General features: G+C 40.7%; 1 protein-coding gene across 1 annotated transcript; it reads right to left on the bottom strand.

Moving 5' to 3' along the window:
- Positions 1 to 35: 35 nt before the first annotated feature.
- Positions 36 to 20,488, bottom strand: MYCT1 (MYC target 1). The gene is made up of 2 exons (XM_014072585.2): positions 20,341 to 20,488; positions 36 to 2,086 (listed from the first exon to the last, which is right to left on the bottom strand). Exons 1-2 carry the CDS (start codon positions 20,387 to 20,389, stop codon positions 1,557 to 1,559), a joined length of 579 nt encoding a protein of 192 aa, XP_013928060.2. The 5' UTR covers positions 20,390 to 20,488; the 3' UTR covers positions 36 to 1,556.
- Positions 20,489 to 25,522: the final 5,034 nt, after the last annotated feature.

The following is a 25,522-nucleotide window of genomic DNA, read 5'->3' on the forward strand; positions in this document are numbered from 1 at the left end:
AGTTTTCTTCAATTGTTTTGAAGGGACTGGTTCAGCACTAAGCTCCATCAAATTCAGCAGAAAGTTGCAGATGTTCTGGAGGCTCCATCACTGGAAGTTTTCAAGAAGAGATGGTATAGGTCTCTTACTTGAGCAAGCGATTGGACTAGAGGATCTACAAGGTCCCTTCCAATACTGTTGTTCTTTATTCTACTTTATAAATATCTTAAGGTGTATGATGAGGCATATTTCCAAGTCATCACGCATAGGAAAGTATCTTACATATTGCCTTTTTTACCCCCATCCTCAAGATTCATTTGGGGTTTTTTTAAATGAAATTTTCAAACATGTTTGAAGGCTATTGCAAATGGGCAGAATGAGAATTCAGATGAGGCATGGAAGGCCTTGCATGATGCAAACCACCAGAGAAAGGGCAGAATGAAAGACACACTTCTCAGCTTCCTCATTACTAGAATATGTATACCAGGCTATCCCAGTGTTTCTCTGAAATACTTTTCTTCTTTGGGGAAAAAGACCACACAGCAGTTTTCAAACTGGTTGGGGGAAAAGAAGCAAACAATAATGTAGACCACTTCATTGGTTTTCTTACAGCAGTTCCTCCATTCCTCAGAAGCAAAAATTAGGGAAGTGGGAATTGGCCCCCAGCCAGGGGTAAAGTGTTACTGGTTCAGATCTGACTTCATAGTAAAAAATGCCACAGGTTCGCCTGAACCGGTAGTAAAAAAAATGCCACCGGTTCAGGCAAACCAGTAGCTCCGACGATCAGCTGTGCAACAATCAGCTGTGCCACACGATTAAAAATCACGCGGCACAGCTGATTGTCACACAGCTGATCATTGAAATGTAAAAAAAATGCTACAGGTTGGGCAATCCGTAAGTTCCACGATCAGCTGTGCGACAGACAAGCAATGGTGTGCATGTGCGCGAAGCACGCGTGAAACGAACCAGTAGTGAATTGAACCGGTGGCAGACTTCAGAGCATTTCACCCCTGCTCCCTGCCTTAACCAGGCTGTGGTTTGACATGGCTATTTCTAAACACATAAATAAAACCCTTTCAGTTATGCAAAATTAATACATGAACTAACCTAGATTTCTGCTGAAGAATTAGTAAAGAGTCTGCATTCATATACTGTAATGGCAACTAATGTACATGTCACAGGAAAAATTAATTCTGGAAATTCAGATTCCCAGGGAAAAGGCTTTGAAATTAAAATCCCATTTTAAAGGAGAAAACAACACTTCGTTCTAATTAATAGCAGGATATTTACCTTTGTGTTTATGCTTTGTGTCTGTACTGCAAGCCATTTTGTATTGTCTAAATGAAAGACAATGCTTAATAAGCAAAGTTAATTATAAAAACGCATTAATACTGCAGATTGCTGCAATCGTGAGAAAGATCTTCAAAGTTGAGGAACATCCCGTTACCACACCAAATGCTCAGGTTTCACTAGATCCCTCCTGTCCCAGCACTGTAGTTCCTTTTGGCCATAGTAAGCTTTCCAGGTATCTTCAACAGCCCACAAGAAATCATAGAATTGAATTTCATGAATTGAAGTCAAGAATCTGGAAAAGCCTTTATGATAGAGTCATAAGCAGGAGGCGGAGTTGGTGTTGAATGGAAGACACGAAGACTGTTATTTGACCAAGTGAATTCTGGATGAGTGAAGCTGTTGGTGGAAGTTCCAGTAGGTGTGGTGGTGGTACTGGTGGGGACCAGGGTAATCAACTGACTCTCCGTTTCCACAGGAAGTGGAGGGCATTGTAGAAAAGGGTGAAATGTGGAGGCCCGAAAACTTGATTTCCTTGGGAAAGAATTACCGTGCTCTAAAGATGCTTGCCTTTGGAAAGTGAGGCTGGCTAAACTGAGATTGCTTCGGCGTTCACAGCTGCTGTTGCGATAGAATCCAGGCCTGCTGGCCACACAGCCATGAGCAGCTCTGGTACGCCAGTTGGATGATGAGGTGCTCCATTGGGAAATGTGGGCACTGGCTCTACGGCTAGACAGGCAAGTCAAAACGCCCCAGAATATGCTTCCAATGACAAGTCCAATGACCATAGAAACCGAAAATGCTATTATTATTTGATCTAGAAAAGAAACACAATGGTCAGGCAATGAATTACAAATTCAATGGGGAAAAATTGACATTTTTGCAAAAAGCATGCAGTTAATAGTAAGTACAGCTCTCATGAAGAAATGATTTTTCAGATGAATAGATCAGATTTCTCCAACCTATTTCTCTGCAGAAGCATTGAGACTAAAAGTTCAACGATCTCCTTCCCACCCTGGTCAACAGCTAACTGACAATTAATCCCAATATACTGAGAGCAAAGATTTCCAGGCCAGTCTAAAATCTTCGGCAAATCATGAGGATTGGTCCCTTCTGGGTACCAAAATAGTTTTTGTTTTGTTTTCAATGGCCATATTAAAAACTGACTATCTCCCAAGATTTGACCTGGAAATTCTCAAGATATAATCTTGTAAGATTTCATCGTCACCATCATCATCAAATTAGGGGAACTGTTGATGCCATTTAGAGGAAAAATATGTGTCATGGTCCCTGAGTGAGATGGAGTTCTTTAAAAGCTTTCAGTAATTGGTAGTGATCATATAAAAAGAAAGTTTGGAACTGAGCTAGAGGGCTCAAGTTTAAGGGAGGATTTATAGGTTTAATATATTCAAGAAGGAGGATAAAACATGGTGAAAAGGCAATATTCCGCCCCCCTGAGAATATGCTGACTAGGGAATTCTGAGAAATGCTGAGAGAAATTTCAGAATTTCCAAGAAACACTGCTCTAGAATTATTAATTTTGCTAAATTTCTTGGTCACTGAATCGAATACATGAGCATGAAAAAAAATCTATAAATATATACTGGCCATAATTCATTAACCTTATGTCAGGGTTCCAAATAGCATCCAAAATTAAATCAGAGTCCAAGACAAAGTATTGCTCAAAGTTCCAATTTATTAAGAGAGCCATGTTAGCACATCTGGGATAACCCAAATCTGAAAGCTTCTTGGTTTTCCCCACCCAGTTGAAAGTTCATGATCTTGCCCCCAAACCCACAAGTCCATCACATAGTCCAATCTTCCAATGCCATGCTGGTAGTTCCACCCATCCAGTTCCGGTCAGGTGCAGAGGGGTAGAGATAAAGGATGACCTTGGTTTTCTACAAAGGAATTTTATTTTGGCTACATAGCATTTAACTCCATACCATCCCCCCTCCCATTTTCCCATAATAGAAATGACATAGAAGAATAATAGAAAGTGTGGCAGGCCGAAGATCGAAAAGGAATATGGCTGCAGGCCTGACACCTTATTTTATAAATCAATATACGGAAGAAAAAGAACAAAAATAAGATATTTGCTACATTTTGTCTTAAAATGATGGATTATTTATATGAACATCTATTAAATATTTATATATTAATATATTATATCTGCCATTTTATATTGATCTGCCATTTATATTTTTCATGGCTTGGTGATGTTTTTTTTTTCTTTTTTGTAAAGATAAAATAACAAATTAGGAATAAGGAAAAAAGGGGAAAATAAATTTTGGAACACTGAGATAGCTGAGAAAAGATGTACTCTTAAAGAGAAATATAAAATTGTTTTACATTTATATTCAAATGTTTTGCTAAGGTATGAGAAAAGCACAGATAAATTAGCATGCTTTCAAATAAAAGAACCCTACTTTGTTTTATTTATTTTATTATTTAAAATATTTCTGTATCATTTCCCCCCCAAAAAATTCAAAGAATTAGAACTCCAGGATAAAACAATTGATAAAAATAATTTAGTTTATTGTTTAATTATTAGTCTAAGAACCATTATTATAGTGTACTGGGATATTTTCTACGCAGACACATATTAAATACATTATAACTCAAAGTATTAGCTAAAACAGTCTATAAAGCTATTTCAGAAAGTCAAAGCAACAATAAAAAGTTTTAAACTAGCAGCATTAATACATTACTTAAAAAGTCAATACAATATCTTTCTGTGGGCTTGAAAAGTTATGAAGTAACCTCAGATAAAGATCCATTTCAAAGCCCAGGATCTGCCACTGAAAACATTTGCTTCCTATAGGCATTCTTCACCAGAGGTGGTTGCTCCCGGTTCGGCCCAGTTTGGCCAAACTGGTAATGGAACCAGCAGCGACCCAGGGCTGCCATGCCCCCAAACCTGTTCCCTCGCCACCACTGGGCCGCTGCCATTTTGGTTTTTGGTGACCGCGCATGTGCAGTTCACTGTAAATTGTTCTGTGCATGCGTGAAGAACAATTTACATTGAACAGCGCCCGTGCATGCAGTGCACATCTGGCCCGTGCGTGGATTGTGAACCAGTAGTAAAACCGGCAACAACCCACCCATTTTTCACCCATCATAACATGGATCGTATGGGAAGTGGTACAGGTAGTCCTTCCAATCCCAGTTGAGCTCAAAATGTATGTTGTTAAGTGAAACATTTGTTAAGTCCATTTTGCCTAATCTTAGAACTTTTCTTGCCACAGTTGTTAAGGGAATCACTGCAGTTGATAAGCTAGCAACCCAGTTGTTAAGTGAATCTGGCTTTCCCATTGACTTTGCTTGTCAGAAGGTCACAGAAAATAACCACATCACCTGGGGACACTGTAACCATCATAAGTATGAACCATTTGCCAAGCATCTGAATTTTGATCGCATCACAGGTGTCAAACTTGCAGTGTCACGTTGTTGTCACATGACGTTTCACAATGTATTTTCCCCTTCACGGAGCTCGGGTGCACATGGCCTGTGCATGATGCATCCAGCCCAGGGGCTGCCAGTTTGACACCCCTGGATCAGATGATCATGGGGATGCTACAAAGGTCATAAATGTGAAAAATGGTCACAAGTCACATTTTTCAGCGCTGTTGTAACTTTGGATGGTCATGAAACGAACTGTTGTAAGTTAAGGACTACCGGTATTCTTTCAGTTCCTGGGATCTGAAATTATGGAGAGCTTTTATACCAGCTGATAAACTGGCATTGCCCGGGTATTTACTTTTTGGTGGGAAAATGTCCGGACCAAACATAATTTCTAATGTTGGATTTTCCCCCTTACCAGAGGGAGCACCCTTGTGGAGTACTGTGAAGCCGTTACCATGGCAACTCCACTACACTGTACAGTAGAAGTCATTTTACAGCACAACAGGCTGTATCTTGACAGAACAGCCCACCGTGAGGGGTGTCTTACCCGCACAGTATTTTTTTTTCTAGAGAGTAAGTTATCTGTGTACCAAGTTTGGTTGAAATTTCTCGAGGCATTCCAGAGTTTTGCTGGAACATACACACAGACCAGTGACGTGCGGTGAGGTTCACAGCCGGTGAGGCAAACGCGGCAGCATGCACTTTAAAGTGCCGGCGCTCCTTTCCGCCATAGAGCAAAACACGTCCCGCTGTATGGCTGCGGTGCGTGTTTTGCTCTATGGCGGAAAGGCGCGCTGGCACTTTAAAGTGCATGCTGCTGTGCCGCGGCCATACAGCAGGATGTGTTTCGCTCTATGGTGAGGCGCGGTGGCATGGCTTTAAAAAATAAAAAATAAAGTGCCAGCCCGCGCGCCAGAAGAGGCGGGTAAAACACACACACACACACACACAAACACAATTACTTATAATAATATAAATTACAATTACTTACAAATTACAATAATTTTGAATTCCTCCCCCCTCCCCACATACCTTTTCCAGCTGTGTCACAGACAGGATTTCAACTCTCCTCTTGTCTGCTACAATGAAAATGTAAAAAATGTAAAAAGAAAAAGGCAAGAGCTGCTGGTCAGGCTGGGCTAGTTGCGGATGTGGATGACTCTGCTTAACTGTTTTAAAAAAGCCACTAAAAAAAGTGCCCTCTGTAGGAGGTGGTGAGAGAACCACGTGCCTCCTTTGCATAAGGATTTTTTCGCCTTTTAACCCTTGCTTAACTCTGCTCAAGTGATCATAAAGATAGACTAAAGGAGGTACGTGGTTCTCTCGCCTCCTCCTGCAGTTAAGCACTAAGCAGAGTCATCCACTGTGACTCTGGCAGCAACTACCTCAGCCTTTTTCCTTTTAATTTTTATTTTATTTTCAGGATGACAGTGGTGAGGCCCTGCCTCCCTTGCCTCTCCTGACTGCACGTCCCTGACACACACACACAGACACACACACACAGACACAGACAAAGAGAGAGAGAGAGAGAGAGAGAGAGGGAGAGGGAGAGAGAGAGAGAATAATCTTAAATTGCAACTGGAAATGAACAGGAGTTAATGAAAATCATGAAGAACCACAGTGTGAAGTGTTTTTACTTTACCCATTTCTAGTCAATATTTGTTGCCTTACTTTTTGATATTACATTTTTTTTTAAAGCTTTCTACAATGGTAGTCTTAGGAACAGTGCACTGCTGTTATCCATTTTTAGGAAAGCAATAATAAATAGTGGTACTTTAAAAACTTGAAGTCTGAAAATGTAACACGGTTATGTTGGAACCAAATGGCTACAATGGAAATTAAGCTTAATGAGGTCATAAATCACTCCACTAAACACACTGCTTGTATATACTGCCAAATCATGGATTCAGCCAAACAAATATAAATCCACTCTATTTGCCAATAGCATTTTAAAATTCAGTATGTTCCTTTTGTATTTAAAGTTGTGCATTTAAATTCAATCAGTACCTTCAGTAGGCATCACTTATGCATGATATCTATGGAGATTCTCAGTCATCCTGGTCATGGTTGTCCCAAAAATGCTTTCTCAAGAGGCAACTGGACTTTCTGGTTTTGCTTTGAAGATGTTTCAATTCAAGCTTCTTGGATGAGAAGTGAAACATATTGAAAGAAAAACCAAAAAGCCCAGTTACCTCTTGAAAAAGCACCTTTGGGATTTATGTGTTTACTAGTTTGGATGGGGGAATTTAAAAGGGAAATAAAAATATTGGCTGAAGCTGGTGAAGCTTCTCATGAGTAGAATTCACCTTTCACTTTGCAGGTATCAGGTGTGCTAATCTACGACAGCAAAACTGTTTAAATAAAACAAATATGTGCCACAAGATCCTTAATTTTGCTCTGTAATGTCAGGGATTAAAAAAGAGAGAATGAACCATTTCTCTGTGACATGATTATGGCAACACTGCCCTCTACTGGAAATGTGCTTAAATAGAGCAATTAGGTGTATGAAATGTATGCTATGAAATAGTAACAAATACTACCGTACCTATTAGAAAGAAATGTATTCCCTTAGCCTCCTAATGTAATTCAGAAGCTTGTTATATCTTGTCTTAGACAACAATTTAATAGATAAGTTTTCTTTATTAACATTCCTAATGCTATAGTACCAATCTGATGACACTGTAGTGTATAACTGTTTTATTTTTTCAGCAAGACAGAAGTGACAGGAAAAGAAAAAAAAAGAGACAGAAAGGTTACAAATGGAAAATGAGAACGTTTCAATACCGCATGAAAAAATTCTACTAATCATGCAAGATAATTACACCATATAAGTGTTAGTGCTTTCATATCTGCACTGCACAAATCCAGACGACCATTTAATGAAAGCAGGAGCAGAATTTTCTGTTTCTTTTTATTGCTATGTAGTGGTTGCTTAAGCATTAGATTGATATGGTTCTGTAGCAACAGATTGAGGCTTTTGCCCAATCTACTTACGAAAGGAACAGGACTCGAGACCACGAAGGTGCAAGAGAGACAGGTTTATTGATGCATCGAGTTCAGCGTGTTCACACACCAAATCTGAACTGTCCAGGCTACGCCCAGGGCAGTTATTTTATACCTTTAATCCAACTTCGTCAATCAGAAAGCGTTCCCAAAGGCGTGTTAACACAAAACTTAAAAGGCCCTTCTTCAGAACAGGGAAGTACAACTTTGGAAAAATACAAAAGCAGAAATTTATAGGCGGGATTCTCACCTATTGGGCAGAGGTGGGGGGTCCCGTGGCATCCAAGGGCAGCCTTCCTCCCCCTCCTCCAGTGGCTGAGCATGGTCCCGATTGGCGTATTCACCCTTCCAGTGGCCATGTTCGTAACAAATGGTGCATTGGTTACGTCCCAAGGGCGGAGCCCTGTCTTTCTCCCTAGTTCCCCGGCATGGTCATGATGGCGGCCGCCAGGAGTTCTGCCTTTTTTTGCATCTTAAGGTCCTTCTTCCTTTCCTCCAAAAGGTCCCTATTGACAAAAGTTTTTCGTGCTACTTCCATGAGCTCACTGAGGGGCTTTCCAAGTGCCCCTTCCAGCTTCTGTAGCTTCTGGCGGATATTGGGGGCACTCTGAGAGATAAAGGCCATTGCCAGCATTTGGGCATTCTTTGGTAGGGTGGGATCGATGGGGGTGTACATTTGGTAGGCCTCAATTAGGCGAGCATAAAAAGCTTCAGGGCTTTCGGTAGTCCCCTGTGTGACCAGGCTGGACTTAGACATATTAGTGGCTGGTTTACCTCCCATACGGACAGCCCTGACGACTAACTGCTAGTAATTGTGAAGGAAGGTCAGCTGGTGGGCATCATAAGGGGGCCATTTGGGGTCCCTTGAAGGGAAGCGTTGCTCGATAAAGTCTGCCAGAGTAGTATGGGCCAGGGTGTTGGGTTTTAAAATGTGTGAGACAGCGATCCTAATCTTCTCCCTCTCCTCAGGGTTAAACAGGGTGGCCATCAACTGCTGGAGATCCAGCCAGGTAGGGTTGTGAGCGTCCACAATAATTTTAACCAAATCGGCCACTTCATTTGGTTTGGTGCTATAGGGCCCATAGTGGAGTTTCCAGTTAAGCAGGTCGGACGTGGTGAAAGGGATATGTTGAAACGGGTGAGGTGGAGATCCAGGCCGGATCGTTGGGGTCCACTAAAAAGTGATCCACCTGGCAAAGGGGGGCGGTAAGGGCACAGGCCTCCTTCTTGGCTCGGGGTCCTGGCTGAAACTGGCTGGTCTTCGCCCCGCTCCGGCGTCCCTCCTACAGCCCCTTGCCACTGTCCTGAATCCTCCTCCTTTTTCTCTAAATCTTCTGCCCTAAGTGGGTCAGGAGACCCAAGGGGATCCAGATCCTCTGATCCTTGGGTGGGACTCCCTACCGAAATCATGGGGGACAGGGTGTCCAGTCTCCTTTTGTACCAACTGACCGAAGGGCGGCTTGTTGAAGCACTGGAATCACTTTGTCCGAGGGGAGTGGTGCCAGTGGAATACGGTTGCGAGATCGTGGGTCTCGGCACCAAGCCCCATCCTCCAGGTGCCACTCCCTGTGGAGGCCTGTAGGGCAGTGGATGGGGTAGTTCTTCCGGGGCGCTAGCTAGGATGGGTGGGTTTTGCTTGGGACACTTAGAGAGTGTAACCCGGGTGTACATAAGCATGCACTGTTTATTTTTGCATTTTTGCAGCCATGCCGGGGTCTCCTTAAGAGATTATACCACACATTGATGTAAGGGGCCTGATCCGGGTATCCCAAATTAGGATCGAACACCAGCTGATGGACTCGGAGAGCTATGTTGCCTTTATCGGGCCACCCAAAGCTGAATGTTGGCCACTCTCCCTCACAAAACATTTTAAGCTTGTGCCTGCTCCACTCAATGCCATAGTCCTGGGTCATGTACCCTGCCTTAAAGTTATTCAACATACATTGTAGGGGGGTGAGGGGAGCACTGCTGCCACCACCCATGGTCCTCCCAGGGCACCAGACAACAAAGAGAATTAACAGTTGCCCCGCTCAGGCTCTGACCCAGGGTCCCGGGTAGACACGGTCACCTTAGGGAAATGCAGCAGCCCCCCTCAACCACACACATTCACATGCTAGACAATTCTCCCAAAACCTTCCACCTAGTGAGGAAGATCGGGCCTCACCTCCAGCTCACAAGGAATCCGGGCCTAATGGGATCCCCACAATACTTGCCTGGGGGCTTCCCTCCTGTGGTGCTGGCCAGGCTCGAGGCCCTGGTCTCGGGTCCTTCTCCCGTGGTTCTTGGAATCACCAGCCGCCGCTGCCAGTGCTCTTCATCACTGGGAAGTTCCTCAGATCAAGGGTCCGTTGGTGCCAGGGAGGTTCCCCCTGACGGGACGAGTCCCGACACTGGGATGGGTGCTCCAGAGAGTCCCAAGACCCCTTGCAGTCCTGCCGCGGTCGCCAGGAAATGTAGCAGCAGATTAAGGCTTTTGCCCAATCTATTTACAAAAGAACAGGACTCGAGACCACAAAGGTGCAAGAGAGACAGGTTTATTGATGCATCAAGTTCAGCGTGTTCACACACCAAAATCTGAACTGTCCGGGCTACGCCCAGGGCAGTTATTTTATACCTTTAATCCAACTTCGTCAATCAGAAGGCATTCCAAAAGCCGTGTTAATACAAAACGTAAAAGCCCCTTCTTCAGAACAGGGAAGTACAACTTTGGAAAAATACAAAAGCAGAAATTTATATAAAAGTGTCAAAAACAGGAAAGCAAAGTGCTGATTTCATACAAGCAGCTTTCTGCCACTTCTCTGTTCTAGTATCTTACACCCATGGTGGTTTCCTGTGCCTATCCTTGTACAGTGTCTTGCCACACAGTTCCAGTAAAATTTGTAATACTAAAGAGGAAGTAAGGAATTAAAGTGTGCCAAAGTTAATTCAAAGCATATAATATGGAGTTCTGCCAAGCAATATGGAGTTCTGTCAAGCAAGCTATGGTCACGTGGCCTTATCAGGGCCAGGTCGGTTTTCCTGTGCACCCCCTCCTGCCTCAGTTCCAGAGGTGGTATTCAGCCGGTTCTTACCGGTTTGGGCGAACTGGTAGCAGTGGCTGCTGGAGGCTCCACCCACCCGCCCTGATGTAATGCACAACCTTCTGCGCATGCAAGCGCACTCATATTTGCAACCCAGTAGCAAAGATAAGTGAATCCCACCACTGTACGGTTCAGTCTACTGAGATTCATTTGAAAATATACTGAGTAGCAATGTACTACAGGTGTCAAACTCACCATGTCATCTTGAGGTCAAGTGACATTTCCCGATGTTTCTGAGCTGGGGTGGGCGTGGCCCACGCGTGTCACATCTGGCCCATGGGCAAACAATTTTACATCCTTGCAATATACTATCCATGAAACCAAAGTAGACCAGATCTCTTTTGATGGGCAACTTTAGCTTATGGAATATGGGTTCCATATTTCAGCAGCAAAATTCTGGTTGGCCCTTAGATGTCAGCCCAAAACGTCTGATATGCAGTTGCTGAAGGATTTATTTCAGAAGCAGCTGCTTTATCTAATGTAATGCAGCCTGCATTACTTTTGGAAGCCAAATTGCACCTTAATTTCTATATAACTAAGAATAGACTGAGCCTTTATACTATATATTGTAATTTTGTGTTAGGTCTTGAAGGGCCTTTTACTAAAAGGCACAGAAAGCTATTTTCTTTGGATTTCAACCAATATTCAAAAGAAGGCATTTCCTTCCTCCTTCAGAATCATTAGAAAATAACATTTAATATGTAGTACGTTATCAATCTAAATAAAAAGTATCTAATGCGTGTAAGCACTAAAATATTACTGCTCTTAAAAAAATCACAGTAACATCATCAAGACTTATGTTCCTCTCCTAGAAAATTGTCTGTATTCAAACAGATCTTGATTTATTATTTTCGGTTATGTACAAAATTAAATTAGATGGAAGTAGCAGTTTCCTGCTGTTGTTGAGCGGCTAACCAATAAAAAGCGGTTTTGCAAAAGTTGGCAAGCACGAAGCTTGCTGTGGAGCCAGGCTGCTTCAGGTGTCCCTTAATAACAAGGAAATTCAACAGCATTGCAGTCTGCAAAATATCCTGCTGAAACATTTGGAAAATATATTATAAATCTGAACAAGAGTATTTTTTTTTCCCCCAGACCCCCTCCATCTTAGGCATGGTGAAAAGCCATGCATTTTAAAAAATGGAACTGTAAAATAAACTCTGGGTTTTTGTTTCTTATTATGCATGAATGGGTATTTTTAATTCATTTATAAAATTCATGTGATTTGTGGAAAGTTTTGTTTTAAATGATGGAATAATCATGAAAAAGAATATTAATCACATAGCAGAAGAGGCTATAACCGTGATGGCGAACCTATGGCACACATGCCCAAAGTGGCATGCGAAGCCATGTTGCCTGCCACATACGGCCTTGACTGTTTGTCTTCCGGGTTTCTGATGAGCATGCACGCATGACAAACAGCTGTCCTTTATCCGTGCCGAAAATCAGTGTGCGCATGCACGGCGCCCAGCTGATTGTCAGGTGCGCATGCGTGCCAGAACCTGGTAGTTCAGTTTTTCTAGAGCATGATCCCTTCACACCCGTGGCAGTGACAAAAACTGGCCTGCGCATGTGTGCTGGCCAGCTGATCATTGGGTGCACATACACGCTAGAACCCAGGAGTTCAGCTTTTCCGGAACATGGCCCTGATGAGCACGCACACACATGTTTCCGCACAACCTTTTCGGCATCCAGTGCCGAAAAGGTTGGCCATCACTGGGCTATAATCTTCCCCAGATCTCACAGAGCCATCACTGATCTAAAAAACTAAAATTAAAACACTCAAAATTATGCAACGTATTATATTTATTTATTAAATTTCTATGCCGCCCACCTAAGTAACTCTGGGGAGTTTACAAACAACATCCTAAAATAATATAAAAACATGACTAAATACACAGTTAAAAACAGAGTTTAAAACAAGGTTCAAATTTACAAGTTAAAAGTAAAAATAAATATCTGGGTTTTTTTGTTCTTTTTTTCAATATACGTAAATCAACTAGCTGATAACCCGGCATTGCCCAGGCATTTATTTATAGGGGGAAAATGTCTGGATCAAACATAATTTCTAATGTTGGATTGTCCCCCCTTACCAGAGGGAGCCTTTTTGTGGAGTACTGTGAAGCCGTTACCATGTCAACAGTAGAAGCCATTTTAAGGCACAACAGGCTGTATCGTAACAGAACACTCACCCCAAGGGAGTGTCTTACCCCCACAGTATTTTTTTCCAGAGAATAAGTCATCTGTGTACCAAGTTTGGTTGAAATTGCTTGAGGCGTTCCAGAGTTATGCTGAAACACACACACACACAACCATTTAATAAGTTGTATAAATTATGGCCTGTACATACTGTATTTGTGGAGTTTTTTTCATATTGATTTATTCTGTTAAGTGACCAAGAAACTTAGCAAAACTAAGCTAAGAAATTAACAAGGATAAAAGTTTAACAAGTCGGAAGGAGTGTCCTGAAACCACTAGCCAACCCCAGAGTTGCATAACACTCTTGGACCCCCAATGCTAATTGTTAAATCCCAGTCTTAACATTCTTCCAGAAGGCCAGGACAATAGAAGCTCACCGCATCTTTGGGGGTAAGATGTTCCAAAGGATGGGAGCAGTGGAAAGACTCTCTCACCACATCCTGTCAGTCAAAATTCTTTAACTGACAGGATACACAGTATGCTCTCCCTGTCTGACTGAGTGAGAAGCCACCTTCTCAACACCTTGAATTGGAGCCAGAAGCAAACTGGCACACAATGCATTAGTGTAACAGAAGTGTTGCATACATAACTCTAGGGGCAACCATGCTGCTTGTGCTCTGTACCACTTTCACTGTGTTCTGTACCACTGTGCTCTGTACCTCTGGATACTTTTCAAGGGTAGCCCCATTTATAACACATTGCAGTATCCAACTGGGAAGTGAGTAGGGCATGGGTGTGCACAATACACTGAGTTGCAAACTGACCAGCCACGGTTTAATTTAGCTTGCTGTGTTTAGATTAGGGTTTCTGTGTTATGTCAACCCAAAAATTTGGTTCATTCAGTAGACACAGTATCTTATGGTAACTCTCCAGGATCCTTAAAAAGAGAGCAAGGAAGCATCTCCACCTTTAAATGGAAGAAGAGATTGGGGAAAATGGAACAATTCTACCTTTATCTAAAAGAGAAATAAACTGATTTGATGCAGATTCTCTCCCCCCCCACTCTCTGTCCCCAAATTTCACTCTCTTGGTTTACATTCATTCCTTCTATTGCAACATCATTGGAGATGTCATTGCATCAGAGGTGGGTTTCTGCCGGTTCTCCCCGGATAGGGTGAACTGGTAGTGGTGGCAGTGGGAGGCTCTACCCACCTGCCTGGACGCTTCTGCGCATGTGCAGAAGCATCGTGCGAGTGCGCACATGAGCAAACCGGTAGTAAAGTAAATTGAAATCCACCACTGCATTGCATCATAAGCCCCAAAGCAATTAAATGCCACTTTGGTATTAACATGATCTGGTAAACATAAACTAACAGATGAGAAATAGGATGGAACCTGCTAATATTGTTCAAACAGACTATGAGTCTGAAGCCTTTGAACTGAAAAACTGATTTTTTTTTAAAAAAAGAATAAAATCGATGTTATTCAGCATCCTAGCAACAGCTGTCAGATAGCCCATTTTATTAGGCAGCAGCATTTGGAGAATGAATGGCCACCAATGCCACCAGTACAAGATGGTATTTTTGATTATGTATATGATTTTATATTGTTATCATTTTTCTGATGTAAACTGTTGGGAGTCATCTTTGGAATCTGACAGGATAAAATGCAATCAGTCATTCAAGTGATCAGTCAATCAAGCAATCAGTGCTATAGCTGTGTTTTCCTTCTTTTCTGCTGTGGCTTAGCAGCTCTTAACTTCTGACAGCCAGACCAAAAAGGTGTTGGGAAGAGTTCAGCAAGTGTTTGGATTCATGTTTTCTCCCCTCCTATTGACACTATAAGCTGTGCAGGAGCAGAGAAGAATTAGTCGTGCTTGCTCTGAATCTGAGTGTGTCTAGAAGAGAATAGCAAGGCAATTTGAGATTCAGAGCAAAGCAGAGCTGTCTCCTCCCCAACCCATTCCTCAATTCCTCCACCTTCTGAACACCTGTTCTGACATAGGAGGTTAGAACTAAATGGGACAGGAAGAGATCTAATTGTTTTCCTCTCTTTCATAACCTACCTCCATAAAATATATCTTGTGTCTGCAAAGAACTACAATGTAATTGTGAGCATATTCCCTCTTCTGTCTCCTGTAGGCATTACTGTAGACATCTTTCAGTTTTGGTAATTCCTGTTGCCTAAAATTCAGATCTGTGCATGTGTGACAGTAACATCTATGGACTCTTATAAACTGAATGGGATCAATAGAAAGTTGTTCTGACCCCCCTCGTTCCACACCAAAGCACACTCCGAGCCAGAGATAAATTACGGCATTTAATTAACAGATAAACAGGTCCTTGGCAGCAGCCCAGCACAGACAAGCTTGGGCAGCAATAAACACAGATAAGGCTTGGCAGCAATCCAGCCTGCCAAGCTCATACAATGTTCTCCGACATTCGATCCTGTGTTGACTTCTGCAAAGAGGGCCGTGTGCACAAGTAGCCTTTTTATAGTCTGGAGAGGAGCCTAATGACCACCAGCTGAGTGCAATTACCTCCTGTAACTGCGCAACTGTTCCTGACGCCTATTAGCTCTTCGATGCCATGCATCCAGGAACAACACACTACTGTCGTCTGGCTCACTCTCCCTTGTCTCCTCCCCACTGGTCCAAGGCTCAGGTGCCTCCTGGTGGCCAACCAGCCTCTCTGTGCCCTGTTCGGAGTCGGAACCCTGTCCAGGGTCCTCCACCTCCTCCAGAGCCGACTCATAAGCCCCTCGCTGTCGGAGTCTGGTGGCAGCTCCAACGGCTCCTGCTGGGCCACAACAGAAAGTTATGGAAATCATCAGTGGCCCAATGTATCTTGCAGAAATCTTGTCTCTTTATCATAGCAAGCAAACACTTTGCATGTGAAATTAGCAAGCAGATCCAATGAGAAAGTAGACATTCTTACTTCCTGCTTAATTGCTGCATGATAGACCGCTTTTAAGACACAGAAACCTGTACACACCAAGGTGGCAGCTTTGACTGAATTGTGACCGGGCGGGGGGAACTCTCTCACCCTCTTGGGTGCATGCATTGTTTTTAATTTCATTTGAATAGCTGGATTACTTAATGAAAAACTTCAACAGTGTGTATTCGGTGACATTCTACTGTGAGTTTGAACAAAGGTTGCCCTTATGTTCTTTAATGCCACTTGCATTTAATTGATGCCTTTGAGGCATAACATTCAACAGATGCTTTAAACATTTTCCCCTTTTTCTTTGAAAGAAATGGCCTATGGAGAATGAATATAGTGGCAGTACAAACTATGTGGAAGAGATGGGTAAGGTTGGTCCCTCACAATTAGAAATAAGATTTATTTTCATTTCTATCTGAGAGACTGGGTTGTGGAGCTGAATATTTGCATGGCATTTCTGTAAATTATCAGGATTATTTTGATTTTATTTCCATGTTCTAAAATATTAATATTATACTCTATGGGTTGTCATCAAATAGTTTGGCAGGCACTGTTTAACCTCTTTGTCCATGTGACTTGACATAGAGTGTATTATTAATATTTTATAACATGGAAATAAAATCAAAATGATCCTGACAACTTATGGAAATGAAGTGAAAATATTCAGGTAGAAGACAGAAATCAAATGTACAGATTTAACAGATGGTGCATGGATTGGTAATAGTTCTTGGAAATAATTTGTGCAAACCAAATATGAATCAGCAGATGTAATTTTAATCTGTATCTACAGAAGTATAGTTTCCGAATCTTGCAAAATAAAAGTCTCATTTGTCTTTAGTCAGACTGGTCTCTGGTATTTGTCTCATCTAGTCCTCCTCTCTTTTCAAAGATTCAGACAAAAGGGACACGAAACGGTGGGAGGGATATCCAGGAGATTAGATATTAGATAGGACTTGAACCTAATAATAAACATTAAATGTTTAATGTGAAACACCTAACATTAAAACCATCATTAAAAGGGAACAACAAACAGTGTTCTTCCTCAGGAAGTTCAGACTGCCCTTGGAGCTGCTGATACAGTTCTACAGAGGAATTATTGAGTCAGTCATCTGTTCCTCTATAACTGTCTGCTTGGTACAGCAATCAAAAGGGGCAGATACAGACTCCAACAGAGAGTTAGGACTGCAAAAAAATAATTGCAACCAGTCTGCCTTACTTTGAGGGCCTGTATATTGCATGGGTAAGAAGGAGGGCTGAGAAAATATCTACAGACCCCTCATATCTCAGACATAATTGCTCCCCTCAGGATGCTTCTATAGGGCATTGCGTGCCAAAACAACTAGACATAGGGACAGTGTTTTCCTCCTGCCATCATATTGCTGGGCACCTAATTCTTACAGTACTGTTTTATGTCTAAGTATATTTACCCATGTTGTACAGCTGTATTATTATTATTATTGTTGTTGTTGTTGTTGTTATCACCCTTCCCATCTTCTTTACTACTCTCTCTTATTGGTATCATTATTATGATGATGATGATTATTCTGTTGCTTTGCATCTACACTGAGATCTTTTGAACTGAAAATAAATTCCTTGTGTGTCTAATCACACATGGCTAATAAAGTATTATATTATTTCTATTATTATGAAGATTGAAGAAATTGGGGTCTTTCAGAAGAGAAGACTGATTCTGAGACATTTTCGAATACCCACAAAGATATCACAAAGAATTCAGCAGGTTTTCTCCACTGATATTCAGCGATATTCAGACTGAAAGACTTTAGACTTGAAATGAGGAACCACATAATAGAAGTAGAGTTGTCATGTAGTTTGTACCTGTGGCCTGCTTCTTAAGGGAGCTATGTGTTTTGATGGATTTGCATAGTAGTCACATATCCTTTATAAATTCTAAGTCAGAATCTTCTATAGTGTAACAGCACTTCAGATATTTAAAGACAACAATTGTGACCTCTCCCAACCTTCTCTTCTATAAGCGGTAGAACTTTTAGCCATCTCTCTTAGGACATGGTTTTTTTAAAGAGCTGTGGTTAGAATGCAGTACTGCAGGCTACTTCTGCTGACTGCAATTTGGCAGTTTGAATCTCACCAGGCTCAAAGTTGACTCAGCCTTCCATCCTTCTGTGGTCAGTAAAATGAGGACCCAGATTGTTGGGGAAAATATGCTGACTCTGTAAACTGCTTAGAAAGAGCTGTAAAGCACTGTGAAGCTGTATATAAGTTTAAGTGCAATTCTCTGGAATTGATCTAGTTTTTCAATGTCTTTTTAAAAGTGAGTTGTGCAAAACTGAATGCAATATCTAGGTGAGTGCTGACCATTTCAGGGTATAGCAGGATAATTACCTCTACAATCTGTACTCTGAACTCTTCTTGATGCTCTTTGACATATCATTGCTTGAATTTCTAGCTCCCTCCAAATGCCTGATGCAGTTTTGCTTGACAAATATGCTAAGTAGAATTGCTCTTCTTCCATCTCTTTGATGACTGATGATCTTGATGCATAGAAATGCTTTCAAAGAAGACATTACAGGTGGTACTCAACTTATGACTGTTCATTCAGTGACATTTAAAAATTACAGTGGTTCTGAATGAAGGGACGTATAATCCCTGCTCACAATTATGGTCCCTGTGGTTCCTCGCAGTCACATAAACAAAATTTGGGTGCTTGATAATCCAACCACCTTTATGACTGATCTCAGGCATGCTGCAGCAACCTCCCCCCCCCCCCAACTATCCTCATCCTTCTCTGCTGGGTCCCCTCAGGCCTTGGGTCTGCTTCCCATCCTTCTGAGCCCCACAACTGCCTCCCTATCCCCTGTCACACTTTGGTCATTTACCTTTTCTGTAGATCTCCTTCGGGAAGCAGCTGATCTGCCAAGGACCTTCCCACATGGTACCATCCTGGAAGGAGATGCCATTTTGGGAGGGCCTGCAATGAATTATTGTCACTCCAAAATGGCGCCCACTTCTGGGACAGCATCATGTAGCCTCTGTAATGTGTAGAGAAGCCGAGGAGTAGAACAGTTGGGCCTGCTTCCAAAACATGATCTCTGGGAAGCTAAGGAGGTGCTGCAGTGCAGGCCTGGGCCTGGACTAGGCTTCCCAGGGCCTTTTCCATCACTGAAGCACCATGTGCTCTGCTTAATGATTGCTGTGGGGATAACACTGATTGAGGTTGTTAAGCAAGGCAATCCATTGGTCCCTCTCTTAACGACTGTCATGACTTGCAACCGTAATGGGCAAGCTCCCTTTACAGCTACTATTCACACCTGTCATCTCAAAATAGGTTGTACTCATTTGTGACAAGATTTTCAGACAATGCTATAATAAGTCCTGTATTCAATGAAGTAAACTATTTGAACTCTCTGCAGTTCACCTTTCTATCAAATAGAATAGTGTTTCCTGCTTGAGCAGGGGGTTGGACTAGAAAACTCCCAAGGTCCCTTCCAACTCTGTTATTCTGTTCTATCAAAATGAAAATTAATCTGAAGTGGTTATAAAAAGAGCTCAAAATAAAGGTCCTTTATGACTACTAATTAATATAATTTGTAGTAAAAGGACATTCACTGACCCTGCTTCTTCATATATCTAGCTTCTTATCTAAACATTCAACTCTTTACAGGTTCCCAAGAGTGATTAAAAAACAGAACAGCAGGGTTCTTGATCACCAACCCAGCAGGGTTCTTGATCACCAACCCACAATTCCCTTGCCTGTTTCTGTCTGATCTTTGCCCAGCACATCAAAAGGCAGAACACCGTATAACAGCAATGAAGCAGCTGGAATAAATCAACAGGTGGGCCCAGTAACAGAGAAACATGGCCATACTTTCCAAAACAAACAACAACAATACCTTATTGAGCTTGGAAAACAAAACAGAGGCGCCACGCTGGTTGGATAAAGGCAGAGAAAGTATAACAATAATGAGGATGCCTAAGTAAGAACATCACAAATCATCCCAGCATTGAAAAACAAGATTGCAATTCAAAGTATTCCATTAATTTTTATAGTTTCCAGTTTAGGCTTTTAGTTTGTGGGCAAAAAAAAAAAAAAAGCCTATTTCCCTACTGGATTCACCTCTGTAGATCTAATGAACAGGAAAGTAATAATCCTGCGCTTTTGGCTGTCAGCATGAAACGTCCCTTGAAGGTTAGTGACATATCTTTATCTAAAAACAAACTGAGCTGAATAAAATGCTTGTAATTTGCCAATATGTGTCTCAGTTCATGATTATTGTCATTAATATTACCCCAACATTGCATGAGCAATGAGCTAATGAAACTTCATTTCAAATGAGGGCCAGCAATGTTAAAATATTTTTCTACTTTGCAAATCTTTGTTTACCATGAAATATTCTGATTTATGCTGAATACACTACCTAAGCTAGATACAATATAATTGCATAGCAGAGAGAATTCAGAGCATACAATTTAGAAAATATGTTCATCCACATTTTTAGTATAAGTAACAAGTTGACTAGCATACTTACTCCAGAAATTGGGTGGCCAGAAGTTTTCCTGACTTGTGCTGTTATCCATCGCATTCAATGTGGACAAAGAAAGTAATTTTAAGAATAAATCGGGAGTATATTAGAATTTTGATTTGTGAAAACAAAAATACCGTTAAACATTCCCTAAACTTGTTCTGTTTTCATGAAAGGAAATCAGTGTATCAGATTTCCTGCTTTTATACTCAAATTAGCAACCGTTTCCCTTATCTTGCATTGCCACATGTTTCCTGAAAAAGGGAACAATTTCCTTCTCGTCATTTCCTTGGCTAGTCAGTGTTTCAAGCTTGAACAGTATCTCAATCTTTTGTGTTCAGCTTGTTGTTGGATCTAGCTCATCTCTAAGAGAAGCAGAAAGGTTTCCATCCCTTCTCCAGAATATTTCTATAAATGGAGCGGTTCATCCTGCATTCTGAAATCGTCAAAAGGACACATGGGATTTACTGTTTTCTTCATGACGATGGAGCCATTTAAAAACTTTGTCTGGTGTTGTGCTTACCTTATTTTTGATTGCATTTTCCTTTAGATTGAGTCCCTAATAAGATAGCTCTTCTTGTCATTTTGTTTTGCTTTGGGTTTTTCCCCCTAATTGTTGTAATAGGACAGTTTAAGTGTTGGTGCATTTTATTTTGATATTAATTATGTAAGTCCCCACTTGAGAGTTGAGATCAGCTTCAAAATATTCCGACATATATAATATTTTAATTAAAAATAAACACAAAATCATTCCATGTGCATTATTTAGTAATGCATTTATTTACCTCATTTTCCCATCAACAGCTGGCACTAAAAATGCTCACTAAGTACTAAAATGCAATTTATAATGCAATTAAATTTACAACCATAATTTTAAAAAACAATAAACATTCAAACATGAGAAAGACTACTTTGTAGGAAAGAAATAGGCTAAGAAGCTCTAAAAACCTATCAGAAATATTCACATTTTAGCTAGATACTGTCTGATTATTTATTATTTACTTCTTGTCTCACATTTCTTTATTCAACAGGTAAACTGAAGACTTCTTTTGCAAAAGTGTAAGTAATATATGTGAAAGCTTGCAAGTACTAAGTCTTTCTTCATCAGAACTCATGTTTCTCTTCCATCTCTTTATGGGGTGAAAACAAAGCAGAGTAAGCTAACATTGTCTAACCAACAATTAGAAAATGTTAAACTGTTGTTTAATACCAACAATCAGAGTTAAGTTTTCCTTTTTGCTTCTTTCTAAAAAAAAAACCTGAGAAATTCTGGTCTGGTCTGCAGATGAACCCAGATTCATAGAAAAGATCAAAGATGATTTTGTTCCACTTTATCTTTTTCCTTTAATTAAAAAAATGCATTATAGAGAATAGTTTCTTGGTCACTTTGCAAGCTCCTTCCATGAAGCATGCACATATTTATGGTAACTACTATCATTTTACGAATAATTGTATGGATTTTGCTTTACATCCATTGTCTCTTTCTCAGTTGCCAAGTGCTGCAGCTGATCACATTATTAATGTTCAATCTCTTTAGATAAAACAAGTGAGGCAATTGAAATGAATAGTTTAGAGAGAAAAGCATCAAATAGGTATTGCTAAGTGAGGACATCATACCTGCAAACAAATCAGAAGAATCAAATGTGTTGGTCTGTAAATGTGGGTGTAAGAAACTAATGTCATTATCGTATTTCCCTTTTAAATTCAGTGTAGAGGTACAATGGAAGTTGTACCAAGAGTAGCATCTTCTGGCGTACAACCATAGTTGCACCATGAATTTTTAGTTACACAGATGCAAAAGTCTTAGTATTATTCTGGAATACACTTCTATAGTTCTCTGATGATGATATGTTTGTGTTTGCTTGTTTATTATTTTACCGTTGCAGTCAAACAAAGCTGTGAGATGTTAAAGCAACCCAGAAAGCACAGGTTTTCTGGGATTCTTGGCATTCATTTCAGTAACTCACAGAGCAGGCCCATCGAATGATCTTTGGACAGCCAGGAAGAAATTACTGACTCTATTTTAAAGTCATTCTGCAACCCAGGGTTTCTCACCCTTGGCTGGCTGGGGAATACTGGGAGTTGAAGTCCACACATCCTAAACTTGCCAGCTTTTCTCCCTGGCCAAACTGAATATGTGGGAAAATCCTATTCAATGATAAACATACTTACTGTTAAGGTTAGGTCCCCATGAACTTGTAGAGCAAAATAGATATTGTAAATAAATTGGCAGCACATCGGTATGCTTATGAGAGCAGGGACGTTTTCAGTCAGGCTTTTCTACCTTTCCAGGGAAAATATATAGAAAAATCCTATTGGAAGGTAAACCCATTTAGAGTTAGGGTTAGGTTTCTGTGAACTCGGAGAGAAAAAATGGATGTCATCAAGGAATTCGAAGCACATGGATATGCATAGGAGGGGGCTATGTTTTTCAGCGCATCTTTTCTACCTGTTGATGTTACATGGGAAAATCCCAGTGGCATGTAAAGCCAATTAGGGTTAGGGTTAGGTCTCCATGAATTTAGAGAGCAAAATTGATGTCACCAATGAAATCACCGCACATCCCTATTCTTAGAAGGGGGCTGAGATTTTTAGTCCAGGTTTTCTCCCTGTCCAAGTTATGAGAAAATCCAATTGCACGATAATCCTCCTTAGGTTTATGGTTAGATCCCCATGAACTTGGAGAGCAAAATGCATGTTGCCAAGGAATTTGAAGCACATCAGTATGCTTAGGAGAGGGATGAGTTTTTCAGCCCACCCTCGCAGCCTCCAGGCACTGCAAAAGAACATCAACAGCATCATTCACTTCATCCAGAATGGAGATGTATACCTGGCTATCACATTGGACAACAATTTTGACTTATCTCTTTTCCAAATCATAAGCTTAACTTTGTCAGATCAAATCATGGAATGAACCTAAACCAATGGGGTGAAAGACAGAGTTTGATGCTTTCATCAGACACAGGGGGAAATCCATCAAATTCCTACAGTTCCTGTGAAGGATGAAATTTCTGAATGTTCTGTTTTATGTAGTAAGAACTTGCTTCCTGCTTTGCTCAGTACACTGAGCAATATTTTTTACCTATGTATGTCAGATTTTGACAGTTTTCCTGAGTTGTGCTACTTCCCAGTTTCCAAATGACTATGCAACATTTTAGAAATAATTCAAAAATATGCTTTGGATTCCAAATATAACACTTATCTATAAATCTTTGAAGCAGCCACATCTTTTTCTGCACAATGTCACAAAAAGACATGCTATATTTACACTTCCACTTAGAATGAGTTGCCTTTTCTAAATTATTTCCTAAGCAATACATAACTTTACTTTTATTTCAAATTCTTGACTTTTAACAAAGCAGGATTAGAATTTAATTGGGCTTTGAAAACACAGTCCCAAAACTAGATTGAGTTATGATTTATTTACAAAAACTGTTATACTATTTATTCAAAACTTGGGACAGCATACATGAAAGATATATTGCAAGAGTAATCATACCATTAAAACAATCCTTCTAATCCTTATTAGTGGTAAGTGTCTTCTTCAACCTCAGATCTACTTTTTTGAGCTATGGTGGCACAGTGGTTAGAGTGGAGTGTTGCATGTTAACTCTGCTCATAGTTCAATCCAGACTGGCTCAAGGGTGTTCCATTCTGCTATAAGAAAACCCAATCTCCTGCCCACCCACACTCCGGAACATGATGAAACTAATCAGTAAATTAGACAGTTGGAATGTTGTAAATAATTTCAATTGTGTAAAAAACTAGCATAGGAAATTTTGAGTTACCCATCCTTAAACCCACCCCCCTTTAAATAAAGTAACTAATAACTTCGTTGTTTTGTGACAAAATGTGAAGTAATTTTGAGCAATGGTCATTTCTATAATGGTGGAAGCATTCCAAATATCAAGCAGGTAAGGTAATTGAGTTTTGTTTAAAAAGACAAAATGTTTATTTGATAGAATATCAGCCTGAATCAAGTGAAACAAATTATTGGGGGTTGAGATGGAACTAATAATAACAAGATCTCTATTTCATCAAATCAATAGTTAGTTATCAATATTACTGAATGCAGTGGCATTTTCTTCCATTGGGTCTTCAGAACATTTATTTCAAATCAAATGTATAACTGAAAGCCACTCAGAGTCCCCTTGTAGAGGAGATGGGTGGCATAAAAATTTAATCAACAAATAACTAAAAAATAAAATGTCTACATGTATTTATTTTCAGGTAACTTCAATTTCTAGGTAGAGTTGTTATATAATGAGTTCACTATTGTCCAGAAGGTGGCAATATATTGCTATTTTTCATTTTAAGATTCAGAATCTATAACCTTCAGCGCAGCAAATATTTTTTACACATTTTGGAACAGCTGATGTTTCAGTTGATGACTTGCTACATATGGTTTATCTGGTAATGTGAGATATGTAGTGCAAAACATGTTATTTACAGCCAGCCACCATTATCCTTTTTTCTGTGAATTATTTACTGTTATTTATATTGATTTTATAGCCATCTTGCCATTGCAACTCCATCAGTGGTGGGTTTCTAATTTTTTTACTACCGGCTTGCTTGTGCAGCCGTGTGAGTGTTCACACGCACATGTGACACTTCTGTGCATGCGCAGAAGCCTCCAGGCGGGTGGGCGGAGCCTTCCACCACCGCTCCTACCCTTTCAGCTAATCCAGGCTGAACTGGAGCAACCCACCTCTGAGCTCCATGTATTGAACATACCAGAGGTGGGTTGCTTCTGGTTCGGCCCAGATCAGGCGAACCTGTAGTAGCACTGGCGGGAGGCTCCACTCACCTCTCTGGACACTTCTGTGCATGCGCAGAAGTGTTGAACGCAAATACAAGCGCCTGAACCAGTAGTAGAAAAATTGGCAACTCACCTCTGGAACATAGGATTAAAACCTACAAACAACAAAAGCAAAACATATGTATGTGTGAGAGAGATATTAAAATGTTAGCTTAGAATATCGCAAATGAAATGCAAGAATAAAAACTACAACATTTTAAACCACAGTCTAATTTTTCTATTTCTCTTTTATACCTGTGTGCAGAGAGCAATGGAGATGGCTTTGAGGGAAATATTTAGAAAGAGATTTTTTTTTAAAAGGGCAGGAACATTCCTTAAGCCTTGAGTAGTAGTATAAATGATTGGCTCCTCTCTGACTCATTGAGGTAT

This window comes from Thamnophis sirtalis, unplaced genomic scaffold (assembly GCF_051295495.1).
Source record: "Thamnophis sirtalis isolate CommonGarterSnake01/CBP01778 unplaced genomic scaffold, rThaSir2_p1.2 scaffold_6, whole genome shotgun sequence".
NCBI lineage: Eukaryota > Metazoa > Chordata > Lepidosauria > Squamata > Natricidae > Thamnophis > Thamnophis sirtalis.